Source organism: Nanorana parkeri, unplaced genomic scaffold, assembly GCF_000935625.1.
Source record: "Nanorana parkeri isolate BGI_ZX_2015 unplaced genomic scaffold, ASM93562v1 scaffold2, whole genome shotgun sequence".
NCBI lineage: Eukaryota > Metazoa > Chordata > Amphibia > Anura > Dicroglossidae > Nanorana > Nanorana parkeri.
In genome coordinates, this window is record NW_017306270.1 from 199,873 (window position 1) to 226,286 (window position 26,414).

Below are 26,414 nucleotides of genomic sequence, written 5' to 3' on the forward strand. Positions count from 1 at the left end.
AACCCCGTTTTGTTGTTATCTGCATTGGAGAGATTTCTTCTCATTGACGCAAGTGAGGTGGCAGCTTCCCAACAGGAACATGATATGTTGCCAGCACACCGTAACTTTGTTTCAAAGTGCAAAGCTCCTTTTTCTAGGATTCCCACATAGAGAAGCAATGTTTCATGAGCATGCAGGGACCCTTCCTCAGGCATGTGAAGCTTCCCAATAGGAACCCTTCCCCGCTTTATCCACAATCAAAAAAAAAAAAAAAGTTTGGAGGGGTGGGGAGCCAGCTGTGACCTCACGGCAGGATCCGCTCAGTTGTAATGACTGTTCAGCGTCCCCAAATGACCTGGGGATGCTGATCTGTCGATAAACAATAACAACTGCAATTTATTTATTTCTTTACATTCTTTTCACTTTTTTTCTTCTCTGCTTGGTACCACGGAGGTACCGAGCAGAATAGCCGAGCCGAATGCTGCTATTCACTCACTCCCTGTGTCGACCTCTATGAGAATAGGGGCGAACGGCAGCGAGTGAACTGCCGGAGCTTCTGCTCAGTCGATCCAGATGTTGGATCGGCTGGGTCGAACTCCTTCTGCACTTCTGCTCAGCTGAACATGCAGATGTACGGCTGAAACCAGCTGTACTGAGCCGGAGTGAATAGTTGAACGTCGTTTGGCTCTGTTCACTTCGGCTCGGCTATTTTGTCGGCTGCCTTTGGCAGCTTTGTGAATAGCCCTGTTTATTGTTTTTGTGCTGGTGACAGCCTATTCTGGGGGTGTTTCTTTTTTCCAAATATCTCTTCCCTCCCGGGACCAAAGTAAATTGTAAAGGTCCCAGGTATCAGTGCCAACTTGTGACTGGTCTGTGATGTCAGATGGTCAGACAGACGACAGCCCTGGAACCTGCACCTTTAAAAAAAATGAGCAAGCCATGGAAGTTCCCTTTTTGCCCCGTCGTCAAAACATTCCCTTAAATGATGTGGTTGAAAACAAAATACATACAGTGGCAGTTTTTGAGCAGCAGCATGGGCTGAAACTTTAGAGCCAATTAATCTTCCTTGGGCATGGAGTAGATGTTGGGTCTGTACACTGTATATGCTCTTTAAGTAACTTTACCTGATGCCGGGGTCACACTGATAAACTGTGAACAGCTGAGGGCAAATGTGCTTTATTGTGTTTTTAAGTTGCTGAAGGCTGAAGTGAATACGGAAAGGCCTTGCCCTGGATGAACTTTGCTTAGAACTTATATGACACGGCAGGGTTGTATATCAGGGGAGAGGATGTAAAGCTCGGCTGAGGGGAGGGATACGGCTGACTAGCCCTTGTCTCTACTTTCTCTAGAATGCAAAGGAATGTACATACCGGCTTCTGAATTTTGTGGTCGTGTTGTAAGTGGAGCAGAGCCAAGCATGCCAAAAATTGCCTTCTGTTATTTGCTGTGATGCTTTACATGTGTTTTAAAATGAAACTCCAGCCTTCAGACAGGAGAGGGTAGGCTTAGGTCCTCTGTCCATATTTCATCGGTGTCTGTGTCCCGTTTTTGATGTGACGTTCTTACGTTTATAGCACACCCCCATCCAAATATAAGATACCCATGAATAACCCATCAAAGCCCATTGTGCTGCAATGTTCACCTTCAATTCAGAGATTTCCCCTGCAGTACTTTTTTCTGCCACTAGATGTCCTGGTCTGATGTCCAGCATTATTCAACTTCCCCTTAGCCCAGGTCATCCTGGACCCACCCCTACCCTGTAACTGGACAGTGAAAGGCGAAGCAGTGATGAGCCCATCTCTCTGTAGCTCTGCTTTCTCCTCCCATCTGCATGTTTCTTGTCAGCACACAAATTGATTGGCTTATGTGCTTCTTCCTCTCATACTCCAGCTCTGCTGTACAGAGATTGCAAGAGGCTGATGCCAGGTCATACTAAGGTCCTTACACTGCTTGCATTTAACCTGCATTAATTTGTGTCTTTTTATATCTGCCGAGAGTTCAGCTTTAAATGCTTGCTGTACTATATATCCATTATTGCATTACATATTCAGATTGGTAGATTCACCCTCTAGTGTATTTCACTGTATGTGTTCAGCTTTCATGATCAGCCGCAGTGGCGTAACAATCACCATAGCGACCCAGGCGATCGCTATGGGGCCCGGGGCACAGTGGGGCCCGGCCAGATGCCGTGCGGGCCGCCTGGGTTGCTATGGGATCTTCTGCTGCTGGCTTTCACTGGCGTCTGAAGACGAACATGCCGCTGTTCAGATCATCTGTGCAGCGGCGCGTTCGTCTCCACAATCAATGAGAGCCAGCAGCAGCAGGGGATCAGGCTGGACCCGTTGTTCTAACAACGTCGCAAGCCTCTGACGTCACCGGCAGTGGAGGAGGAGGCGGGCCCGTGCTTGGCAGCAGGGGAGGAGGCGGCCTCGGTGACGAAGAAGGAGGCGGGTCCGGCGACGGAGGAGGTAAGGAGTGCGACCAGCCCACCTGAGGGTGATCCTGCAGAGCCCACCATAGAGAGTCTAGCCGTCAGCCGCATTGTTTTCAGTCAGTCAGACCTGACGCATAGACGTCACTAAGAGAGAACAGGAACATAGGACCTTTGTGCAGCACTACCAAGCAGGAAGCAGATTCTGAATTTGTGGGGAGCAATGATGGCTGCCTCCTTGTACATATATGACTACAAACCATGTAATGCCCCTTGTAATGTCTTTCTCTGTTTTTGCCATAGGTTCTGTTGGAGGAGTCTGTGCTCTGGCTAATGTCCTTGGTCCCCAGCTGTGTGAACTTGAAAGACTGTGTGTAAGCGGCCGGTGGCAGGAAGCAAGACAGCTCCAGTACAGACTGATTGAGCCAAACGCTGCAGTAAGTGGAGTCTTCAGGACTTTGTCTCACTTTTGTGACATTTACGTACACTGCAAGGGGCCACGTGCTTCCAGGTCATATACCAGCGGCAGCTGTGATGTCAGTAGGCTTCCCCATGGAAGTGAACGGGGTGTTTTTTCCCCACCTTGTAATCCTGCCAGCAACACACTTGCTCTCCTAGGGTGACAACGCTCATTCACTGTATTGTATCTATGGGGAGTCAGCATTGTCACCCTAGAAAGAAAGCCTGTAAGGACTATAGAACACCTCCACCTCTCCTCATCTCTATAACATAGAGGGGAATTGTTATGTACTTAAAAGAGAAAGCTAGGAACAATGCTAATTGATAGCATTAAGCACAGGAAGTTATATGCTCTCAAGACTTCTGGCAAGATGAACAGGTATTTTTTGCGCTTATTGAACAGATATAACAAAACACCACCAATGGTATATTTATAGGACCAAAGGGATCAAAGTCCATTATTTGGGTTTACCTACACTCTAAACTCTACCATCTTGGTAGAGGCACGGCCTTGCTTTCTCTCTTTCATTCATTGAAGGACACAACGAAGATCGGAAGATCTTAACCACTGGGTTATACTGCCACCTGCAGGAGTAGGAAGCTAGGCACAAAACAGAAAAGACCCTGAAACATGATTGGCCTGAAAGCCTGCTTCATGCTCCCTCATCACCTCATGACAAAGGAGCATGAAGTTGGCTTCCCGGACAATCAGGAAGCTGGGCGCCGTGTCATTAGACGGCGCCCGGCTTCCTGATTGGCCAGAAAGCCGGCTCCATGCTTTCTCATCACCTGGTGACCAGAAGCATGGGGACAGCTTCCCGGCTAATCAGGAAGACAGGTGGCGAGTCATTACACGCCGCCTGGCTTCCTGAACGGGACCTTCGGTGTTCGGTATTGGCGAGTACCGAAAAAAAAATATTGGTACTCGATACCAAAATACCGTTTTCGGTGCATCTCTAGTAACGAGTCAGGAAAAAGAAAGATGATGGAGTAAAGAAGGATAGGAACGTACTACAATCAGATGTCATCTGACCATAAAGCAGCCACAGCAATGCTGCTTGTTCACCATGAACACCATGCACTTAGCACATCTCTCTTCACCTTATCAAATAATTACAAGTGAATCGTTTTTATAACCGCTCTAACTTTTCCGATTAAAGTCTTCAACAACCTTAGAGGGTTTTCTAATCATATATCTCACTTATGCTGGGTAAGAAAACACCAGACGGGACCTCTCCCAGAACCAGCGTGGTGCCCAGTTGGCATCGCAGCTGGCATTTTGTTAAGTAATGGGATGTGCAGCTGTCCTGTTGGCAGCCCTCCAGGTAACATAATGTAGCCGGTGTGTTTTGCCTGCGCTAGGAAGGCATGACAAACCTTCCAGGGTCATTCAGTCTGCCGCAGTATAAGAAGGAGCCATAATAGGGATTAATGGGCACACGAAAGGATGAATGTATCACTGGTTGACTAGATTTACACGTTGCCTACATGCTAGTTCTGTCACTCGGAATTTCCACCTTCACGTGACTTTGATTGATGGCCTCGCACACGTCCTTCTGCAACTTGCAATAAACAAAAACTGCTTCTTTTTTTTTCCTGTCGCGTTGCTTTTTGTCTTTTCATTCTTTATAAAGCAAAATGATCCGTTTCACTGTAATGTTCTAAGGATACAGCTGGGTACATTTTTTGATTATTAAAGGCCAATCAAATTTTTAGTATGAATCAGCTAAATACATTCCAAGTGCTTCAAAACAAAATGGGTGCAAAGTCTTACAGATCGTCTTCTTTAGAAAGCAGCCATAGCCTGTGTACAAAAGCCTGTCCCCTGCCAATATGCTGCAGAAAAAGACCTTTGCTCTCTTTGTGGAAGCAGTGGTCTCTGGGGATGCACCGATACCCTTTTTTTTTGGTATTGAGTATGAGTACCGATATTTTGCTTTCAGTACCCGCCGATAACGAGTACTGATACCGGTGCTTCCGCTGGCATGGAGTCGGCCTCCCGTTCAATAAGGAAGCCAGCCCCATGTTGTTTGGCCGGCTCGATTGTGATTGACCGTCTTCCTGATTGGCCGGGAAGCCGGTTCCATGCTGGAAACACGGCTTCTCAGCCAATCAGCACGGAGCCGGCTGTACAGTCGGCTTGATGCTGATTGGCCGGGATACCGGCTTCCCAGCCAATCAGCAAGGAGCTGGCTGTTTGCCTTAGCCTGGGGGAGAAAATGCTGTTAGTGAGGTCTAGCTGCCGAAAAGGACTGAGGAGTATATTTTTTTGAGTCCCTTGAGATGAGAGAACAGTTACCCTTGCAGTGCGGGAGAAACCCCAGTGCAAGGGTTAACTTTTTACATTGCTCTTTAATGAAATATAAATGAATACAGAGCTGCATTAATTTGTGTGTTTTATAACTGCTGGAGATCAGATTTAGATATTGAAGAATTGCAGCCTGATGACCGCACCTTGTACAGTTGTCCTTGCTCTATGTTATGCATTACAGAAGATCAGGGGATAAAACATTTGGGCTTTTTTTCAATTCACATTTCAAGGAACAAAGTCTAAGGTGCAAGGTGCAGAATTGCCCAAGTTGAATAGTTAGACCTCAAGCTTAGTCCGGGTGAGCACACAGCCATGAGATGGGCAAAACACATTGGGTTGGGTGTGGAATGGAACATGGATATGGTGCAGAGGAGACTGCAGGTGTGATGCGTGGTGAGGATAGGCATAGGGAAGGTTTGGATGGAACAGAGGTATGGACGTTGTGACGACATGGTGATCAGTTTTATGAGTTAAAGGTGTATTGGTGTTGAGTTATGTTTGAGTGCGTTATACTGTGTAACCTGGTTATGAAAAGACTGTCAGCATCATCCCTCGTTATCTCCCATTGTTCTCTGAAGGAGCTCAGAACAATGACATTCTGGCCAGGCTCCTGCTATGGCTGTCTGGAGCTCGTTAGCAGGGGAAACCCTGTGGTGTTATGAAGACAGATTGTCGGGGGAGGTGATGGGATTATAATCTGATCTCATCACTTGCTGTATAAAAGGTTGCACAGTTGCTCAATAAATCAGAGTTTATTTCAACCTACACTCGTGTCTCGACCAGTGACTGGGGAAACAGAGCTAAAGATCAGCGGCTTTCAATATCTCCTGAGCAAGGAAGAATACAGCGGCGGACATACTCATCCTGAGTACTGGAGTCCGTCACAGACGTAACAGATTTGGTGTGGGGAAAAGACAAACATGATGCTGGAAGAACATCGAGATGTGTTCTTTGATGGAATGGTGACCACTGGGATCAAGATAATATCTGTCTGTGGGGTGGTGTATTGTCTTTGGGGGCGATTTGGGGACCAATTTGACACAGTGCACTGATTTGAAGGGTTATGATAACATTAGGGTTGCAACTAATGATTATTTTCATAATCGATTCGTTGGCCAATAATTTTTTCGAATAATCATTAAAAATAAATAAATACCATCCTTAATTTAAAATAAAATACACAAATGCAGTTCTACTTCAGAATAAAACTGCATGCACAATTGTTTGCAATCGCACTGCACTGGAACCCACAGCATTGCAGGACCGTGCGTTCCAGTGCGGGCGATCACACTGTGGGTGGGTGGCGCGTTTGGGGTGCTATTGAACTGAATGGCACCGCAACACACCTCCCTCAGCAGAATTTGTCAGGCCGAAACCGAAAATGACTTTTCTCCTAACTTTTATAATTTCTTTATTTTTAATAATTGTATTGTAAGCACGTGGCGCCTGAATAGCTTCAGCCAGGGAATGACAGCTGCCAGTGGCAAGATTCCGCAGACGGCACCTGAATGTAAATACAGCAGGTAGTGGGCTGGTGCAATAGCCAGCATGCTATTGGCCATTTCAAAATTGCAATAGCAAATAGCAGGCTAGCTATTGCACCCACCCATTGCTTGTTGTGCCCTCCTCCCAGCGTGGAGGAGAGAGGTAGGGGATCCAACCAACTATTCTCATCAATTATTATTGATTAGTTGGTTGCAGCCCTAGATAACATTGGTGTGTGCAAAGGGGCGACTGGTGCATTTCAGTATAAGTAGAAAGGTTCTTGTCGCACTCCTTACCGGAGATCCCATGCAATGGGAAGGGTGCTTGTAATGACTGCGGATGGCACCACTATATCCATAAGATAAATGTGAAAGATGTCACCAGCACACTGAAGATCCTTTAGAAATCACCAATTGCTCATTTTATTGAACAAGTGAATGGATACAAGCATGCTGAAGCCTGATGAAGGCACCCTGCGAGGTCCCAAAGCGCTTGTATCCATTCTGACAACTTGTTCAATAAAATGAGCATTTGGTGATTTCTAAAGGATCTTCGGTGTGCTGGTGACATCGTTCACATTTATCTGGTGCATTTCAGTGTCTGGATATGAATGCATTATAGGTTTGCGGACAAGATTGTAATATATGATCTACTATTGGCATTAATGTTTGTAAATTACAATATCCACATAAAACTTGATAAATTTAGCGTTGTATTTACATTTTCTTTTGGAGCTAGGGACCACCTACTGTCCTCCGTTATGCTTCCCTGTGAATGCCTGCTGTGCCTCTCATTAGGATTATTGGCAAGATGTCCAAATGTCTGTTCCTGGGACCAAAATTATATTTCAGCCGACTGATCAGCAATTTTTATACACCTGTAAAGTGTTATTTGCTGTTACACAAACCAAGTTGTAAGTTAGGTTTAGGCCTGGTTCACACCTGTGCGTTTTGTAGCGCGTTCGAACGCTCTGCAAAACGCTCAAACACCCAAATCCCATTATTTCCTATGGGTATGGTTCACACCTGGGCGTATTACAGGCCATATGAACGCGCTACAAAACGCCCTACGCCCAAAGAAGTACAGGAGCTTCTTTGGGGCGTTTTTGTCGCGTGTTTCCATTGGGATACAGCCAAGTAGCCCTCGGAAACGCACGTTTGTTGCGCGTTTTTTTTACCGAGAATCGCCTAGGTGTGAACCCAGCCTTAGTTTTTCTTGCAGATAATACCTTTTTCATATAGGAACAAGTTATAATTCGGGCTTAAAGGTGTTTGTGGTGATTATATTTCTCCCAGGTGTATGTGCATTTAAACTCGTGTAGCCCGGTGTATGCGTCTCTTAAAATATCCATGTAAGCAATAAATGTAACCAGCCATACATGGCTTTGTTGGCATTGAAGAGCAGCTGTTAGTTTAACAGGAGCTGTTGTTGCAGAAGGAGTTATGCCACGGCCACCATAATGACATTGACATGACGAGAGCATTGACATAATGTACCCGGGTGAACCTTTAACCACATTTCTCAATCATAAGACACTCTCATCAATGTTTCTGGGGTATTTTTAGGATATGACTGACTGTAATTAATTGACAGAACATGGCAGTGCGGCTGCTCAAATTGGTTGATGAGCATGACCCCCTGAAAATAATACCACCTAACAAGAATTGTTTAAGGGCAGGTTCATACCATGGTCTGCATTTCAGACCAGATAAAATGAGACCTGCAGTATTTTTCTGGTCTGGTCTGGAACATGATATACATGACATGGGGGGGGCGGGGGGGGGAGGCTAGGGTTACCTGATGTCCATCTTTACTATAAAGCAATTTAACATCAGAGAATCCTGAGCTGGTATTTTCATGTGTCCTCCGAGTCATTGGTGCCTATGGGAAAATTAATGGCGGGCAGCAACCTGGCTTCTGCCCTCTGGCTGCCTCGAAAATGTAGGGTTCTGTCTGCTATTATGTCCCTTATGACTCACCATACCCCCAACTTATGGGATACACTGAATAGAAGTGTGTTGGCCCCACCATTATCCCTGTTATCAGAAGGTTTTCTGTGGTTCCCTCCAGGTGAGCACCTTTCCTTCTCTACAGGTTGATTTTGGATGCAGTAAATGTATCTGACAGGGTTGTTTGATGTTTTTGGGGGAATTTAGGGACTGTTATGGGAGTTTTCTTATGAATGACTGGAGAGATCAGCAATCGCAACATATCTTTTCTACCACAGCATCTAATCTTCAACATATGGTGTCCCTCACGCTATTTGAATCTTTATGTGCAGAACCATCTTGTAAAATCATGACTCTTTTCTATAAGATGCTTTGGTCAATGTTGTCTGAGGATAACCTTTGTTAGGGAACGGGAGAGAGATCTAGGATGCAAATTCTCAGAAGACCAGCTAAACCATCTCTTACATTTCACACACAAATCCTCTATAGATGCTAGGACGCAAGAAACTTGTTATTAACTGTTGACCCGTTGGTACCAAGTCCCCTCACAACTTGCATCTATTTTACCTATCTGTATCTCCTTTGTGTTGGCGACACTGTGGCCACACTGAAATTTTACACATTTGCTGGGAGTGCCCTAAGATCCGGCCCTTCTGGCAAGACATTGGGTCGCAAATCAAACACATTTTAAACATTGACATCCCAGACTTTCCTTTTCCATTTGTATTTCACATGCCCATGATTCCTATAAGCCATTATAAGAATAGTGCCCTGCTGCACCCTCTCAATGCAGCTAGAAGACTGATCACCATATTCCCGAAGCAAACTTCATTAGGATTATCTGCTGACTCTGGCCTGAGCTTGGCCATTATGAGTGTTGGTTTGTTGACTTTAGAGTTTCTCTTTGCCTTACTTAATTTTGTTAATAACTGTTTGATGGGTGGCTGGTGGCACTCCCCCACAGCAGCTGATACGATCCTTACCACTTGTTATTGCACTATAAAAAAATATTCAACACGTCTGTATGCATTGAACATACTTTATTGTAATTCTGCATGTCCAACTAAAGATTATATATAAGAAAAAAACAAAAAAACTTTTGTCCAAGGTGTGCACAATCTAAATACTGTTTCTCTGTTTTAGGTGACACGCAGGTTCGGCATCCCAGGTCTGAAGCAAGCGATGGAGTGGTTTGGGTATCATGGGGGTCACTGCCGTTCCCCTCTTCTACCACTCACAGACCAAGAGCGAAATGACCTGCGGAAGGTGTTTACTGACAATGCCTGGCTTTGATCGTAGGAAAACTTTGAACTGCGGTCATTTCATTTTTCAGAATATTCAACTTTATATGCGGCAGAATAAGTCTTGGTGGCACCAAAGAAGGAATGATATGCACAATTTAATAAATACTCAACACACAAGATACATGTAATCTCAGGCAATGCATACTTAGCTGTTACCCTTTTTTTTCCACCCTTTCTAAATATTGGAACACAATCTCAAGGGCTGCTTCAAAAATGTTTAGAGCAGAGATGGGTTAGATCCTTGTTAGCTTTTTATTACTGGTTGTGTTTCCCCATGTCGGGTATTGTATATCTCCGTGATGTGAATCTCTTCCCTTGATGAAGCTGGATTTTGTGTAATTCATCCCCAGCCTTCATTGGGGGGGGGTTATATGGGTTGAAGAGACCCCTTCTTTATAACCTGCTAGGGGATAAAAGTTTAAAATGCTTTCTGCTTTCTATCTCCGGAGATGTTCATGGAGGAAGGGACCTTGAGTGGCCAAGAAATGTTTCAATATGACAAGATGTGTGTGCATCAATAAAATGATCACTTTCTGAAGATTTATGACCCGGCAGTGGAGGGGGAGGCGGGGCCCGTGGTCGGCAGCAGAGGCGGGGCCCGGTGACGGAGGAGGTGGCGGGGCCCATCAGCAATCGTGCAGGAAGAGGAGGCGGACAGATAAGGAGTGTGACCAGCCCACCTGAGGATGACCCTGCAGAGCCCACCATCGAGAGTCGATGGTGGGCTCTGCAGGGTCACCCTCAGGTAGCCTGAGTGGGATCTCAAGTGGGCTCTGCAAGGGGTATAACTAGAAGTCACAGGGCCCCATACAAAATTTTGCTATGGGTCCCTGTGATTTCTAGTTACCCCCCCCTGCCAGTACGGAGTGCGGTAGGATTCTCATGTATCATGTCCAGTACTCAGATACAAACACCAGGCTCTAATTTAAGAGAATATGAATGAAATGTGATGCAACCTAAAACGACACGTCACTAAATCCGCCGGTTGTGATAACATTAAGATTTTTTATACGTGTGGCCGCCAGTATCCATTACACATAAACTCGAGGTGCAATGATTACATTACCTCCCAGCACACTGCCATGAAATAGTTCTAGAATTAGCCATGTACTTCTGCCAGGGCCTGTCCTGAATTACTAGAGGGCCTGATCTCACATTAGAGTAGTGTATAAACTTAGGGATCATGAGATTCCTGCGGGATGATGTACGGCATGTGTATGTCAGGCAGAGAACTAGTTGTGAAAATACTGATATCCACTTACACAAACATGCTCCATGCACCATTTAGAGGAAGACACCTCCTTTGCTGGTCATTGTTGTTTTGGCTGAAGTCTTAATTTAAGTAGACTTTCTAACACAGAAACCGTAACAGGGGCTGTCATCAAATGGATTACGGAGATTATGGGGATCGGATATAAGCCAAGGAAGTGGAAGCCACACTGCCTCATCAAAGCCCTGCTGTGTAGTGTGGTCCTTAACTCTAATTTAACAGATCTTCCATCCTGGGACATACACAGCAAGAAATAGGTTAAAGGCCGGTATGGCTGGAGGTCACCAGTTCCTCCTTAAAGATGTAGAAGACCTCTGATTAATCTAAGCAATCAATACCCAGATTTTTAAAGCAAGGTGCATGTTTCTCGCACACTTACCAGCTAGTCACCGAACAAGTTCACCACTGTGCATGAATGTCCCAGTGAGTGTAGTGTAGATATTTTGGGGGTGACGGTCAAAGTAACTATTAAACATCCTGTCCCCCCACTATCAGTATAGAAGGGTGTGCGGCCAATGGTGGCACCATATGAATCCAAATGAAAGAAATGGGCAGCACTCTGTAAACACTATATTAGAGTTAGGGACCACACTATACAGAGGGGTCTTGACGAGACAGTGTAGCTTCCATGTAGATTTGCAAATAAATGCAACTAACACCTCAGTTTTTCATACATACAGGGTTATTCACAAAAGGGTGAAGAGTTTGGAGAAGTGAACTATCTAGGCCAAAATAGCTGATTTGGAAAAATTTGCTAATTCAGCTCACTTTCCAGTTCAGCTAAGTTGTCCTAGATTGTTCACTTCTCCTGCCTTCTCCAAACTCTTCACCCTTTTGTGAATAACCCTGATAGTGTTTAAGGGGTGCTGGCTTTCTCTTTGATGTTGGATTCACTACCATTGGCTGTACACCATCTATTGTAATAGTGGGTATAAGATGTTGAATGTTAGCAATATAAACCAGGCAGGGCTTTTATTGCTTTCTATGCGCCCCCCCTTCTCTTTACCCTGGTAACCACTGTCACTGGGATTAAAAGTGTTGAAAAAACCTGAAATTCTTATTTGTCACCAGAACGGAAGTCATCAAATAGGAACAATTGTTATCATGACACTTATTTAAGAGAGTAGTCCTGTCACTTGTAGAGATTTCCTTTCACATCCTGTTTAATCTAGGGGACGAAAAGTGAGGTAAAATCTCCTTAATGGTACATAGATGGTAAAAAATAAAAAGACCAGACAGAGGTTTAAGCCCACCCTGCCAAAACAAAACAATTTTGGCTTTAGGAACACTATAAATGCAGCATAAACTATTTGTGTTGCTTTACATATCCTTCAGATTTTTGCAATGTTGTAACCCTAAAGGGCTATATCAGTGACCCGTGCTGTTACCATAGGGCTCGTTGAAAATGCCAGTGATGATAAGCTCTGCTGCTCAGACACAATGGGAAATGTAGAGCAGATGCTGCCAGAAAACTGTCATTTTCTAAGCCATGTACGTTCTGTAAAAGGCCCCATGGAGTGATTGAAGTGTCATTCACATAACACACTTCAGAGCCAGGTGTACAGTGTACTGGGCAACGTTCCATGTGCACTCCAGGCTCTGTGTGAAGTGTTCAGTGACCGCATCAAGTGAACAGCTGCATGGAGCTTCAAGCAAAGCATTGCATTTTCCTCTACAGTACAGTACATGGCAATTAATTACGCGATAAATACATTTTTTTTTGTACTGTAAACTTACATTAAGATGTCAAACATTCCCCTCATAATGCCAACTTCAACCACAACATACAATGCGGCTATAGCTGGGCACTGGTAGGTGAACCACCCATTGGTGACATTTTTTACGTACTCTTCTGTGTCTCTGTACCTTCCCATAAAGCTATAATGTCTTACTGTCTTCCATTGGATTCTCCAGTTATTTGCTTAACCTGCGAATAGGGATGCACCGATACCGAGTATTTGGGCGAGTACTTGTAATGCTCCAGATGGCTTTCCCGATACTGGAACTTCCGGTATCAGAAAGCCGGGCAGTAAGTCATGACACACTGTCCGGCCTCCATGCACGTCACACGGAGCATGGAGTTGGCTTCTCGGCCAATCAGAAAGCCGGGGGGGCGGGTAATGACTCACTCCGTCTTCCTGATTGGTGACGAGGGAGCATGGAGCCGTCTTCCCGGCCAATTAGGAAGCATGGTGGTGTGTAATGATTCCTCCTAATTCCTCCCACAGGCTCCTACATCAACATAGGACACAATTCAGAAACTGAATGATCATTCTTCAGAACAAACTCTTATTAATTATTATTCGCAGGTACGCATGATACCGGTTTTTCGGTATCGAGTACATGTACAGATATTTTTGTTCCCGTACTTGCCGATACCGATACCAGAAGTCTCATTAGGGAAGCCGGGTGACATGTAATGACTCGCCACCCGGCTTCCTAGTTGGTCAGAAAGCTGGCTTCATCCTCCCTCGTCACCTGGTGACGAGGGAGCATGGAGCTAGCTTTCCGGCCAATCCGGAAACCGAGCACTGTGCAATGACTCGGGAACCGGGCACCATGTAATTGGTTGAGAAGCTGGCCAATGAGTAAGCCAGGCGGTGAGTCATTACCCACCCCCCGGCTTCCTGATTGGCCAGAAAGCCATTTCCATGCTTCGGGGGGGCATGGAGACGGCTTCCCCGCTGATCGGGAAGCTGGGCGGCGAGTAATTACACGCTTCCTGGCTAATCAGGAAGCCAGATGGCGAGTCATTACAAGTCGCCCGGCTTCCCTAATGGGACTTCCAGTATCGGTATTCGGTATCGGCGAGTACTAGGAAAAAAAATAGCAGTACCCGTACTAGATACCGAAAAACCGGTATCGGTGCATGCCTACCTGCGAATAATAATTAATAAGAGTCTGTTCTGAAGAATGATCAGTCAGTTCCTGAATTGTGTCCTATGTTGATGTAGCAGCCTGTGGAAGGAACCATGGTACGCGATGAGGGACCAGATATTGGACACACCCAGAAGTGTCAAACCTAAAATATAGTAAGGATTTAGAACATGCCCCGGTGGAAATCTAAGTATTTATATTGTAATCTATGAACCCTACCTACAGCGAGGGTCTTCAGTTGAACTGAGTGGTCTGTTCATACACTGCCAGTGAAACTGGAAGGATTTTCTCATTTCTTAGAGAAGATTCTGTCTTATAACCAATGTCAATATTAGTGATTAGAAAGACACCAAGACAGATAAGGAATCAGTATATAACTTTAATGGTTTTCTTCAAGTATATTAGAATTCAGACATGTGAAAGCCAAGGCACAATTATCAATACAGACATGTTATTAGTGTATATATATGACATTCATTACCTGTAAGTGATTATAGAACTACACACATAAATAAGCAATAAAATCCAACATTAGTAATTGCCATATATTACATCTCTCAAAGGAAAAAAAGTGACAACGGACATTTACAGTAAAGTTCTTATACAAACCCACCACTCACAATAACACTGTTCCTGAGATACGTCTCCGTGAATTTTGGCGTCTCGTGAATATTATCGTCCTTTTAGAGTTGCCTTTAGGAGTTTTATTTCTGAACACTATCCTCATATCTATAAACCATTTGTACCTTTTCCCCATGTTTGTGTGGATATCCGTCAGGTACAATGTTTTCTACTATGAACCAAAAACATGCTGATGCTTTAGTTGGCCTTACCCTGGCCATACACCAGTAGAACTTTGTTTGAAATTTTTTTTTTTTTTTCAGAAGGTACATTATTCTAATGGGAACAAATCGATGAGCACTTCCAACCGTGGTGACAAAAGTGAACGTAGAATGGAAACTTTGGGACACGTAGAGATGAGCTTTTGTTAGGCTGCAAGGATTTCTGACAGTAATGAACACTTCACAATGATAATTCAGATCCGGTTCTACTTACTGCAATGAAGTGTGTGTGTGTGTGTGTGTGTGTGTGTGTGGGGGGGTTAATTTTTGAGAGCAGAACAGTCATCTATATATCAAAGGCCTCAGGAAGTCTTTACAAAGGTTGATAATAAGTAGCAATGTGAGAGACTGGACATATGCTCGTGACACAGACAGTATACAGTACAGCAGCAAAAAGTTTCCCAGCACACTCACTAGCCAGCATGCAAAAAAAAAAAACCTGTCTAACCGCTAAGGTTAAAAACAAAGGTTTAGATGCACGTCTTCTGCAGAATATGTGAAAGCCGCACTGCTTCATCAAGGCCCCTCTGTGTAGTGCGGTCCTAACTCTAACCTATGAGAGCCTCCATCTTGGAGCACATGTAGCAAAAGATAAAATTGGGTGCAGGTTCGCCAGGAGGCAGCCCAACCTCCTTAAAAGCACAGGGACACACAAGGGACCCACGCACATCACAATGGCAGCTGAGACCCCCAGTGTGCGGGGTCCCTTGTGTGTCCCTGTGCTACTGCTTGTGGCAGCGAGTTCCAGACCCTAACCGCTCTAACTGAGAAGAAGCCCCTACGCCCCTTGTGGTTAAATCTTTTCTCCACCAGTTTTCGGTGGTGGCCTCTAGTCCTTGTTATGGAGTTTATAGTAAAAAGTTTATGACTGATGTTGCTATCCCCATTGAACATCTTGTACATCCAAGTCATGTCCCCTTTTAATCTCACTTCCAGCGTAAACATGTTTAGAGGGGCCTTGGCGCGGCTGTGCGGCTTTCACATATTCTGCAGAAGACGTGTACCTAAAACCTCTGTTTTTAACCTTAGCGGTGAGACAGGTTTTTGTTTTTTGCATGCTGGCTGGTGAGTGTGCTGGGAAACTTTTTGCTGTTGTACTGTATAAAGCCCTTCCATGTGCACCTTGCTTGAAAGCTGGTTATGAGTTGATGAGTGTGTTTGCCATTTGTTTTGCTTGACAGATAGTATACAGGCACCCGTGCACAACCAAAATGGCGAATATCAGTGTGGGGTGACGTTGCTCTTTGAAACGTAAACTAAAAAAAAAAAAGGCTTACGTTGGGGAAGATTATTGCGGCACTATCGCAGGAACAGTGGTATTCAATGTTTAGCATATTTAATAAGTCAATGCAAAGAGCGATGATGATGCACAGGAGAGGACCCTGAAACAACCGACTGGATCTCAATGTGTTATAGTCAAATCAGGTTTGTTTTGTCTGGTTGCTATAGGTTATAGCATTCTGCTCTTTGACTTATTAAATCAGCCTGTATATAAGCATTGAGCATGTGGAAACCATTAATAAACCGTATAATAACTAAACATATATGCAGTTATCAATGTAATTAGTGCAAAATTTGGGATGGTTATCCACAAGACTGCAGTGTTGAAATGTTATACTGAGTGCAACCAGGCTCAAGCTTCCTTTGGCAACTGTCTCTCTTTACCGCTACACCTGTTCTCCTACGTTTGGGTATTGCGGGCTCTAAAGTGAATGTGGGCCTGTATTATCCCAAGATTGTGGGACCAAATGTGGAGGCATCGGTCACACGATCTTACCAAAAGGTACCCATCCTGGTCTCAACCAAAGGAGGGGTGGGAGTGTTCAAGAAGAGCTAGTAAATAGCAGGCTCTATACTTGGCCATACACTGGTCAAGACTTGGTCTAAAACCTTTTTACTATTGCGGTCTGGCCAGCTAAGTGTCAGACCCTTGGGGCCCTTTGACTGACCCATGCATTAGGACCAGAGGGAGACCAAAGCAGAAGTTTTTCCTGGAAAAATAACTATTTAGATATTACAATATATTCTCAGCATGATCCAAATGGTGGAGATGTCATTAAATAATGCGTTCCAGATCCAAATTCCAATGACTGGGGACAATAAAGACCAAAAAGAAGTAATTGCCAGAGGACGTTCAATACAATGAACACTGACATTAGGGCTGCAGGGATAATGCTATTATGCTCAGCTGGCCCTCACTTCTCTCCACCCAAATTAAGAACTTACAAATTCCAAAAGTCAGATCATTAGGTCAGGTGCCTAAAAAATACAGATGGCATCCAACTTTTTTAAGCTGAAATGTTCTAAAAACGTAGTCAGTGGACGTAACAAGGCTCTTTCAAAGTATTCCTTGATTGGACTAACTGGCTCCTGAATTCTCCAATCATTTGTCCACCTCTAAATTCTAACATTAAAAAGAACGCCATACAGGGTAATAGCGTCAAGTTCACCAGTAACTGCTTTTTGTATATTTTTTCTTTAGGGTTCAAAAAAGTTCCTGTGTCGAAGGCTCCAAATCAGTTCTCAACCGTTGTGAAGGCTATCAGTCTGGCACTAGCTGGTTGTGGGAAGGGAACACTGTTTCATGGAACTGTTTTGGGTATACAGGCCAGTTTGTTGCCTGAAGCAGAGCAGTTTGTACACTGCGTATTGCTCAATGTTGTATTCTTCCTGAAGTTCTTCAAATTTAATCTTTAGGGTGGGAAAAGTCCCAAGTTGCAGAACATCCCTTTTCAGCAACATTTAGGAAAAACAGACTATGTTAGTGAAGTAGTTATATGCAAGACATCTGAAACCACAATGCTTAGTAGTCTGAGTCACACTAATTTCCACATAAGGCAGGTGAACCTAAGGCCGAGTGCACAGAGAAGAGTACAGAATCCCTCTAGGAGAATCACGGAATGACATGCAAGCAGCAAAGACAAGATTTAAACACCTGAATGAATACAGCAAAAGGTACTCTCCCGGGGCCAAGGCAAGAACATTGTCAGGACTTTACTATCCTCAGGACATAATAATACTATGTATATGGATAGCATTGACGCAGACAGTGTGGTCATTATCATTGTAGCCTAGGTTACATCCAACCCTTGTTTTCCGAAACATTCAGATAATAAACACAGTTAGACTGAAAATCTTTCCCTTTTCTTTAATATTTTATTCCGTGTTAAGTTTGATGCAAGTTATACCATTTTTTAATAATAGTTTATTTGCCAAAAAGCAACTGCCAAAGAAACAAACACTCACCTGAGTGCATGGCCTATAGCAGACTGCCAACGGGCCGAATCAAGCCCAGTGTCTGTCCCTGTCTGGTCCATGGTCCAGACTTGGACCAATCTCTGACCTGCACTCAGTTATGGCTTACTCCACTGCACGCCATAGACCAGCACTGGTCAGCGATTGTGACCTTCTTCCCAGGTTGCAGTGCTTGGTCCTAAGTGGACAATCACTGGGCCCAAACACTGTCATGTGGGGAAGGAGAAAAGGTAATTACAAAGGCATGAGACCCACGGCTCCTACAGTATCCTTGGGTGGAAAGGCTTTAATATATGCTGTCACTTTGCCTTTAGTAGTCAATGTGACAGACTCTCTTTAAGGCTGGGTTCACACCTAGGCGTATTGAAAATGCGCGTTTGTCGCGCAGTTCGCGTCGCGCGTTTTTACCGCGATTCACGGTTAAAAAAAACGCGCGACAAACGCGCGGTTCCGTGGGCTACTTGACTGTATCCCAATGGAAACGCGAGACCAAAACGCCCCAAAGAAGTACATGTACTTCTTTGGGCATAGGCCGTTTTGTATCACGTTCGGACGGAAGGAAATACGGCAAGGTGTGAACCAGACCCATTGAATACAATGGGATTTAGATGTTTGAGCGTTTTGTAGAGCGTTCGTCGAGCGTTGAACGCGCTACAAAACGTTCAGGTGTGAACCAGGCCTTAGACTGATCAGAGGGAGTAGATGGTTATACAAGGAGATATAAAGCAAGCCAGAAGAAAGACTGATGGAGAATCAAAGCATGCAGGAAGGTTGTCCTAAACGGGACCCCCCCAAGCCAGAGGCTCAGGTGAGAGCCAGGTCAGCTCCTCCATGCTCTGAATTCATCATTTTTTCAGCAAATAAATGAAAAAAAAAGTTATAGCTTGCACCAAATTTTGTTGATATCCAGCGTATTTTCAAAGTGGCAAACATGCCTTAAATAACATTCTATATATACATGGGAATGTCGTTCCATGAAAGCTGAATTCTGAAAGTGCAAGCTCGTAAAATGTAAACTTTTCCTGTACAGTGAAACTGTCCTATAAAATCCACAAATGCACAAAATCCATAAATCCATATATATATATATGAGTCACATGGTATCGGTGAATGACGATACGGACAATAGTTGTGATCAATGGTGACAGATACATTCAGACCGTCTAACATATATGACATTATAGTGAAATAGCTTCATATCATTTCTACATGTATAGTATGTGAGCCTCTACTATTGGCTAACTCGTGCGTTATATTCTGCTGACATCGACCTCACCAGGAGTGCAAGCAGACTAATAATAAAGGAGTATATCAACTTTTCACTGTTTACATAGATAAAGTTGGGTCTATAGAAAGTTTGCAGCTCTTTGCACGCAACATAGAAATCACCCTGTTTAGAGCTCCATTATAGCAGAAAGCAGACGTAGGGGCTAATTTATAAACAATTCACAGAGCCAATTACCCCTCTAATCTCTGAGAGCGTTCGTTCTGTGCAAATAGAAGCAAAGACAAACGTTCTTGTATATTATCTTTTCAGGTCGAATGTAGCATTCAGAAAATAGAACACTAAATGGAGCCAAGGAGCATAGGGATTTCCTATGCTCCTCGCGTCCATCTAGTATAGTATCCCTAATGTGCTTTGAATCTCGTTCGCAGAGCTGTCCGCTGCGTGAATGGTTCATAAATAGACCCCTTAGTGTCTAAAACTAAAAGGCATGTACCGATTGCCACAACATAACCTCTAGGCCGCATAAGAAACATGGTAGCTAAATGGATAGTACCTGTTATTCAGAGTTGATTCCCACAAAAGGCCACTATCTGCGTGAAGTATATATGTTTTCCTTGTGTTTGTGAGAATTTTGTCCCACATTACAAAAAACATACCGATAGGCTAAATGGCTTCATTCCAAGCCAACCCTACCGTGTGAGAGCGTATATAACTGTAATATGAATATTAGAATGTAAGCTCCTGTGAACGGTTTATTGTTTCCTGTAGAACGTTGCAGAAAACGTGAACTGTTTTCCCTTTTATCACCTGGACCACCTCTATGATAAACACGCATGTTTCTCATGAATATGAGTCCCTGTCTGCTATGGGTTAGGTATTAGCATTGTACAGAAATGCTTTTTACAATCTTCTCTTCACAATTGGCGAAATAAAACAGAAAAACAAATTCAAAAACATATTCCCTGGAAATCACGCAGAGCGTCGTAGACACTCATTAGAAATCTATCTCCCATCTGTGCAACGAATGGCTCCACGTGTGACAGATCCATGTTACTGTTAGAAGGTGTATACGAATCTCTTCATATAGTACACATGCAATGCCATTTACTCCAACAGGGAAGAAGCTATTTTTACCTCCACTTTCCTTATCACCGATATGGTGGGATTTCTTAAAATGACACTAAACTCAGGAGTTAAATCTTAAAATGGCATTCAGGTACCTTAACTATGAACAAAAATGTATCTTATTTGTGTATCACTCGGCTGTACAAACTAGTTAACTAAACATGAGATTGTAGTCCATCATGGGAGTGAGCTTGGAGCGGTGACTACTTTACAACACGCACAGGGACCATGGGGAACACAAGTAGCCCCCCTCCAGAAGGAAGGACAGTGTCGGCACCAATTCAGAGATGATTTGAGGATGTACAGCCGAGTGATACACAAATAAGATACATTTTTGTTAATAGTTAAGGTACCTGAATGTATTTGTAAGTTTAACTCCTGAGTGTAGTGTCACTTTAATGAATCTGCCACAGCCATAGCACCAGGATAGCGTCGCACATAAGAACTACCTGAAACAGTAAGAAACGGCTTTCATGAATCTGGCCAATACGGCCATAACGCCAGAAAAGTGTCTCAAATGTTTTACTGAATTGTCCCTGTTATATGAGAATTTGAGTAGGGTCTATCTCATTATACTTCCTGACTTCTATTCATTCCAGAGTGTTGGAGCAGACATGGTCTCTTTCTAGGGAGGCACTGTAATAAGTTCTACTGAACTTGAAGGTGTCAGCAGCAACACAACAACAGAAGACCTTGTCTCCTGCTCGGACTCTCTACATATGTGTCTTGAGCTATAAATCATGGAAGAAGAGGAAGAGCTACTGAAAACAGAAGTCACACTTTGTCTGCTTTTACCAGCAAGCAGTGTAAACACGCAAAAGAATACAAAAGAAAAAGTGAGTGCACTTGTAGGATGTGACAAGAGACACGGCTGTCTTGTGGGATTGACATGGTCCCGTCAGACTTGGTTGACCGCCAGGCAGCAGGAAGCTTTGGAGGCACTTACGGCCCTCTGGATCACCGCTTGACATTTCTCTCTCTTCACCAGTTTGTTATTCTCAAAGATACCTTCGTTTCTTGGGATCCCATGGGAGCCGTCAGGAAATGTCAACAGGCCTGTGTGTGTGTGTGGAAAGCAAATCTCACTTAGAACAAAACTTAAGATATGGGCTTGCTGCGGCTGAGCACAGCGAATGATGTGCGGAATAAAACAATGTGGTGTAAGAATGTTTTGGCAGTATGCTTTTCTCCATTTGTTGATTGTGTTAAGACCTCATTCACACGAGTAACAGGCGGCCCGTGCAGCTGCATGCTGCGTGCACGGCCGTATCGGGCAGCTCCCGGGAAGGACAGGTGCTGTGTGTGATTAGTACGCAGCCCCTGTCCTTCTCTATGGGAGTATGCAGCCGTACTCCGCCCTACGCTCACCCAAGCTGCACGTCTGTACGGGTGCGGGTGTCCCTGCTCGGACGCAGACAGGATCCATCCTATCAGCGTACGAGTACGGACACCCGCACCTTTACGGACCTGCAGGTCGGGTGAGCGTAGGGTGGCGTATGGCTGCGTACTCCCATAGAGAAGGACAGGGGCTGCGTACTAATCACACACACCACCTGTCCTTCCTGGGAGCTGCCCGATACGGCCGTGCATGCAGCATGGAGCTGTACGGGGCGGCTGTTACTCGTGTGAATGAGGTCTTAAAGTAAAACCATCACAAACCTGGACAGTTATCAGGACAAAAATACATAAGATGTGATCTTCAATGAAAAAAATCCATTTTAAAACAATCAAAAGATCCAGACACATAGGCAGCTGAAACGGTGTACACATCTCACATTTCCTGTAAGTAAAAGTAGATGTAAACAAGGGCTTCATTTATAAATGTTCCACCCGGAATATAGCTAGGTGGGTGTCATTCACACGGCAATAGTGCCCCTAGAGCAGTGGTTCTCAACCTGTGTAACCTCAGGACCCACATTTGTCCTTGGTCATTAAGTTGCAACCCAAATGTGATCCGGTGCGGGCGATTGAACTGTGGGTAGGAGGTGCGTTTGGGGTGGCATTCAAATGAATGGCAACGCAAAGACTGTTCGATTAACGCATTGTACTAGTGTGAGCGGGCCCTCAAAAACACTGACAGATGCACACAATCACAGACACAATCTCACACACAGACACAATCTCACACACAACCACAGACACAATCTCACACACTCATATACACTCCAAAAATGTTTTTTTTTTTAGCTCCACCCAGTCTCCCCACCTTACAAGAACTGGAGTGGATCCTCAGCCTGGGGTCCAGTGTGGGCTGCTGTGCTGTGACTGAGCTCCATCCATATGTGCATTGCTTGTACAGCTCCCTCGCACACCCTGTAGAGGTGTCGGGAACCAGAATGTGACGTCACTCCGGTCCAGGCACCTCTACAGGGCATGTGAGGGAGCTATAAGCAATGCACATATGGATGGAGCTCCCTCGCTGCCATAGCACCAGCTGACACTCGGCACCGAGCAGCTTGGCGTGAGAACCAACAATGCTGTGCTAGGGGGAGGCTGAGAAGCCTCTTACCTAGGAAAGTGGAAGGCATGCGGTGACCCACTGAACACAGAGTCACGACCCACCAGTTGAGAACCAAGGCCCTAGATGGTGTTGATGAGTATCAGAGTTTCCTATACCTGTCAGCGTCATCTAGGGGCACTAGTGCTGTGTCAACGACATCAGCCCAGCTATACTTCAGGCGGAACTTTCATCAGTAAAGCACTTAGTTTACTATAGCATTGGATATCATAAACAACTGCCATTTAAAAAAAAAAAAATACTTAATTTTCAACTTTTTATTTAACCTGGCTTCCCATCTATATGCACTCCAGCAATGGCTGCATTGTATTTCTCAGGGTGGATTTACCAGTGGTGAGAACAATGGATCATACCTGTGTAAAGTGTGCTTAAACTTCCACCTTTAGAACCCATCAAAAGCCCATGTGACAACGCAGTAGCCCAACTGGGAAATGGGGACAGAGTGTTGTCTCCTTATAACAGGAAGTGCCTGAACAAGAACCTTCATGGCAGGATCATCAGGTAATCTTTTAGTTAACAATTAAAGCCCAAATGAACTTTCAGTTTAAATCAGCAAAATATCTTCCAGGTGCATCAAACTGAAAGGTGTGCAAAGTCTTACAGTTCATTTTCTTTAGAACATTAGGAGCAGCCTTTCTCCACCAGGGTGACTTCTGGCTTCATCAGGGAGCGTCATGCATCTTCAGGGTTGCAGGCAGGCAGGCAGCCAGCACTATAGAAAGGTATATCGCTAACCAGGGGACGCAGAGGATGGAAGTTCACTTCCATCCAGGCCTGTGCTGCTTCCTGCCCTCTGCCATAGCAGAGGATTGTGAGGTAGGACCTGATGTAAAAGGGGGGCTCCTGAGCTGAGTAGGGGGTCTCTGATGTAAAGGGGGGCTCCTGAGATCAGTAGGGGGACTCTGATGTAAAGGGGGGCTCCTGAGATCAGTAGGGGGACTCTGATGTGAAGGGGGCTCCTGAGATCATTAGGGGGACTCTGATGTGAAGGGGGGCTCCTGAGCTGAGTGGGGGGACTCTGATCTAAAGGGGGGCTCCTGACGTAAAGGGGGGTCCTGCTGTAAAGAGGGTACTTTTAACGTGAAAAAGAGGCTCCTGATGTTAAAGGGTGGTTGAGGACTCTAATGCGAAGGGGGGCGCCTAATGTTTTTCATGTGAAGGGGAGAGGGGAGTAAGGCCTCATTCACACACAACGCAAGAGCAAAATTGTATATTGCGTATATACGCGTACATGCGCGCGTATATACGCGTACATGTGCGCATATATATATGAGCGTATATGCGTGCACTATATGCAATCCCAAAATGCATCATTGCAAAATGAACTGTACGCACGTATGTGCATATATGTGCGTAAACATGCGTATATGTGCGTAAATACGCAGAAATACACTGCCCGGACACATCTCGGTTCCTTTCTGTTTTTGCGCATATTTACGCTATGCAAATATACGGTTCCATACGCAGCTATCATTACAGTTGATACCTATATACAGTTACCAGAATACAATACTTTTCCCTATAGTGGGTCTGTAAGTGAAGGCGACTGTGCTGATTATCAGTGTCTGGGGATAAAAAGCCTGCAGCTGCAGTAAATGCATTGCTAAGCGTTTCTTATAGTACAAGGTGATCCAGACAGAACACAGAGTAATACAGTCACCGGATAGTTGTCTAAAGGAAATTTGGATATTTCAGTGGTGTTTGCCCAGATGTGCGCTGTATAACATATTACTACTTTGTAGCTATTTCTTACAAAGGTAAGGTAAGTATCGGCAGTTGTGGAGGCTGGTGCTAAAGTGAAACAAAATATATCGACACCGGCACTCCAATAGCAAGTGAAATACGTCTAAATACTCCTCTCTCTGCCAGCATCTATAACCAAGATGGCCGCCGACAGGCGTCAATTAGATGACCAGGCATGCGCAATGATGTCATCGTGCACACGCTTGTGGTGATGTCACGCGCATGCTCGATTAAGTCACGGCGGGGTGTCACCCGGCCTTGGGACGCCCCTGATGTGATACACTCAATGCGACGTTTTGGGGACTCGCAGAACAACTTGTTCTGCGAAGTCCTGAAGGGTCCATGAAGGGGATCCTGCGAGACCCGGAAACGTTGCATTGAGTATATCCCATTATGCTGCTCATACGTCAATAAACAGACATATTTGACTTGCCATTGGAGTGTCTATATATTTCGTTTGATATTGACCACGATTGCCAACCGTCGACAGCCGCAGCACCCCCCCTCATTATTTCTGGAACAGCGGTTTCGAGTACGTTGGGTTCATGGACTTTACCCTGATTGGGGCTAAAGTGGACCTACATGGGGAAAAGCACAGGATCACTCTAAAAACTAGAAGCCTTGCCTAAGGTCTTGGTTTCATGGCCTGCAGAGCTAAATCCCACCGACCCACCACTTCTTTATCCAGTGACAGCACGCTTAGCGGAGACGGAACTACTCTTTTTGGGCAGGGGGAATGTCAGTAAGCCAGGCATGTACAAAACAGCCTTCTCTGGTAACAGCAGATACTTCATGGTGCCTTCGCCATAGCGGATAGTTTGCTGATAAATGGCTGATAAGTTCACTTAAGTGTAGAAGAACATCTTCTCAGTCAATGGGATCAGCACATAGTGATAATAGGCTTTAACAGAAGGAGCGCTAAGAGGTAAGTCACCAGATTCTCTATACAGGACAGGATCTTAGCAAAGGCAGTGGCGTCACAAGGGGGGTGCGGCTCGCACCCGAGTGGCACCATTGCAGTCATTTTGGTGTCACCCCCTCTAAAAAGTCGGGCACTCGGTCATGGACCGAGAGCCTGACAGTGTCAGGAGAGAGGAGGGGACCCGGTGCCATACTTTATCCCGCTGGGTGAACGTCCCCTCCTCTCTCTGCCGGCATCCATCACCAAGATGGCCGTTGGCAGGTGTCAATTACATGACCGCTCGTACGCAAAACCTAGTTTTAACCCCTTCGTGACGGGTGACGAGTTATATCAGGCTTTGTAATGCCGGTATTTGCTGATTCTCAGCATTTAACAGTCATTCATTAATGTCTCAGTATTGAGGCATTAATTAATGAAATAATTAAGCTTTTTGTAAAAGCTTCTTCCTTTCAGTAATGAAAGAATGAAGCCGTTACATGCAAATAGAGGACCGCAATTTGCGATCCCGTATTTGACAGCTCAAAATAGCAGAGAGGCAGCAGTGACTCACCTCACCTCTCTGCTATTTGTTTTGACAGCTGGAGAGCCCGATGTTTAGATACATTTCACTGAAAGAATACAATGTATCTCTTTTGAGTGAAATGTATCATTTCTGATCGTCTAGGCACGATCAAAGAGCTTTTAGTGAGATCTGAATCTGACTAAAGTCAGGATCA

The 26,414-nt window shown here is 44.7% G+C and overlaps 2 protein-coding genes across 2 annotated transcripts in view; one reads left to right on the forward strand and one right to left on the reverse strand.

Moving 5' to 3' along the window:
• Nucleotides 1–9,918, forward strand: part of HOGA1 (4-hydroxy-2-oxoglutarate aldolase 1) — a 28,949-nt gene extending 19,031 nt beyond the window's left edge. The window contains exons 6-7 of the mRNA XM_018563859.1: nucleotides 2,714–2,847; nucleotides 9,758–9,918. Coding sequence (XP_018419361.1) covers nucleotides 2,714–2,847; nucleotides 9,758–9,907 — 284 coding nt within the window. The 3' untranslated portion in view covers nucleotides 9,908–9,918. The remainder of the gene's footprint in view (nucleotides 1–2,713; nucleotides 2,848–9,757) is intronic.
• An 11,190-nt stretch (nucleotides 9,919–21,108) lies between these two features.
• MORN4 (MORN repeat containing 4) overlaps nucleotides 21,109–26,414 on the reverse strand; it is a 16,942-nt gene continuing 11,636 nt past the window's right edge. The window contains exon 5 of the mRNA XM_018563969.1: nucleotides 21,109–21,571. Within this exon, the coding sequence (XP_018419471.1) occupies nucleotides 21,414–21,571 (158 nt within the window). The 3' untranslated portion in view covers nucleotides 21,109–21,413. The remainder of the gene's footprint in view (nucleotides 21,572–26,414) is intronic.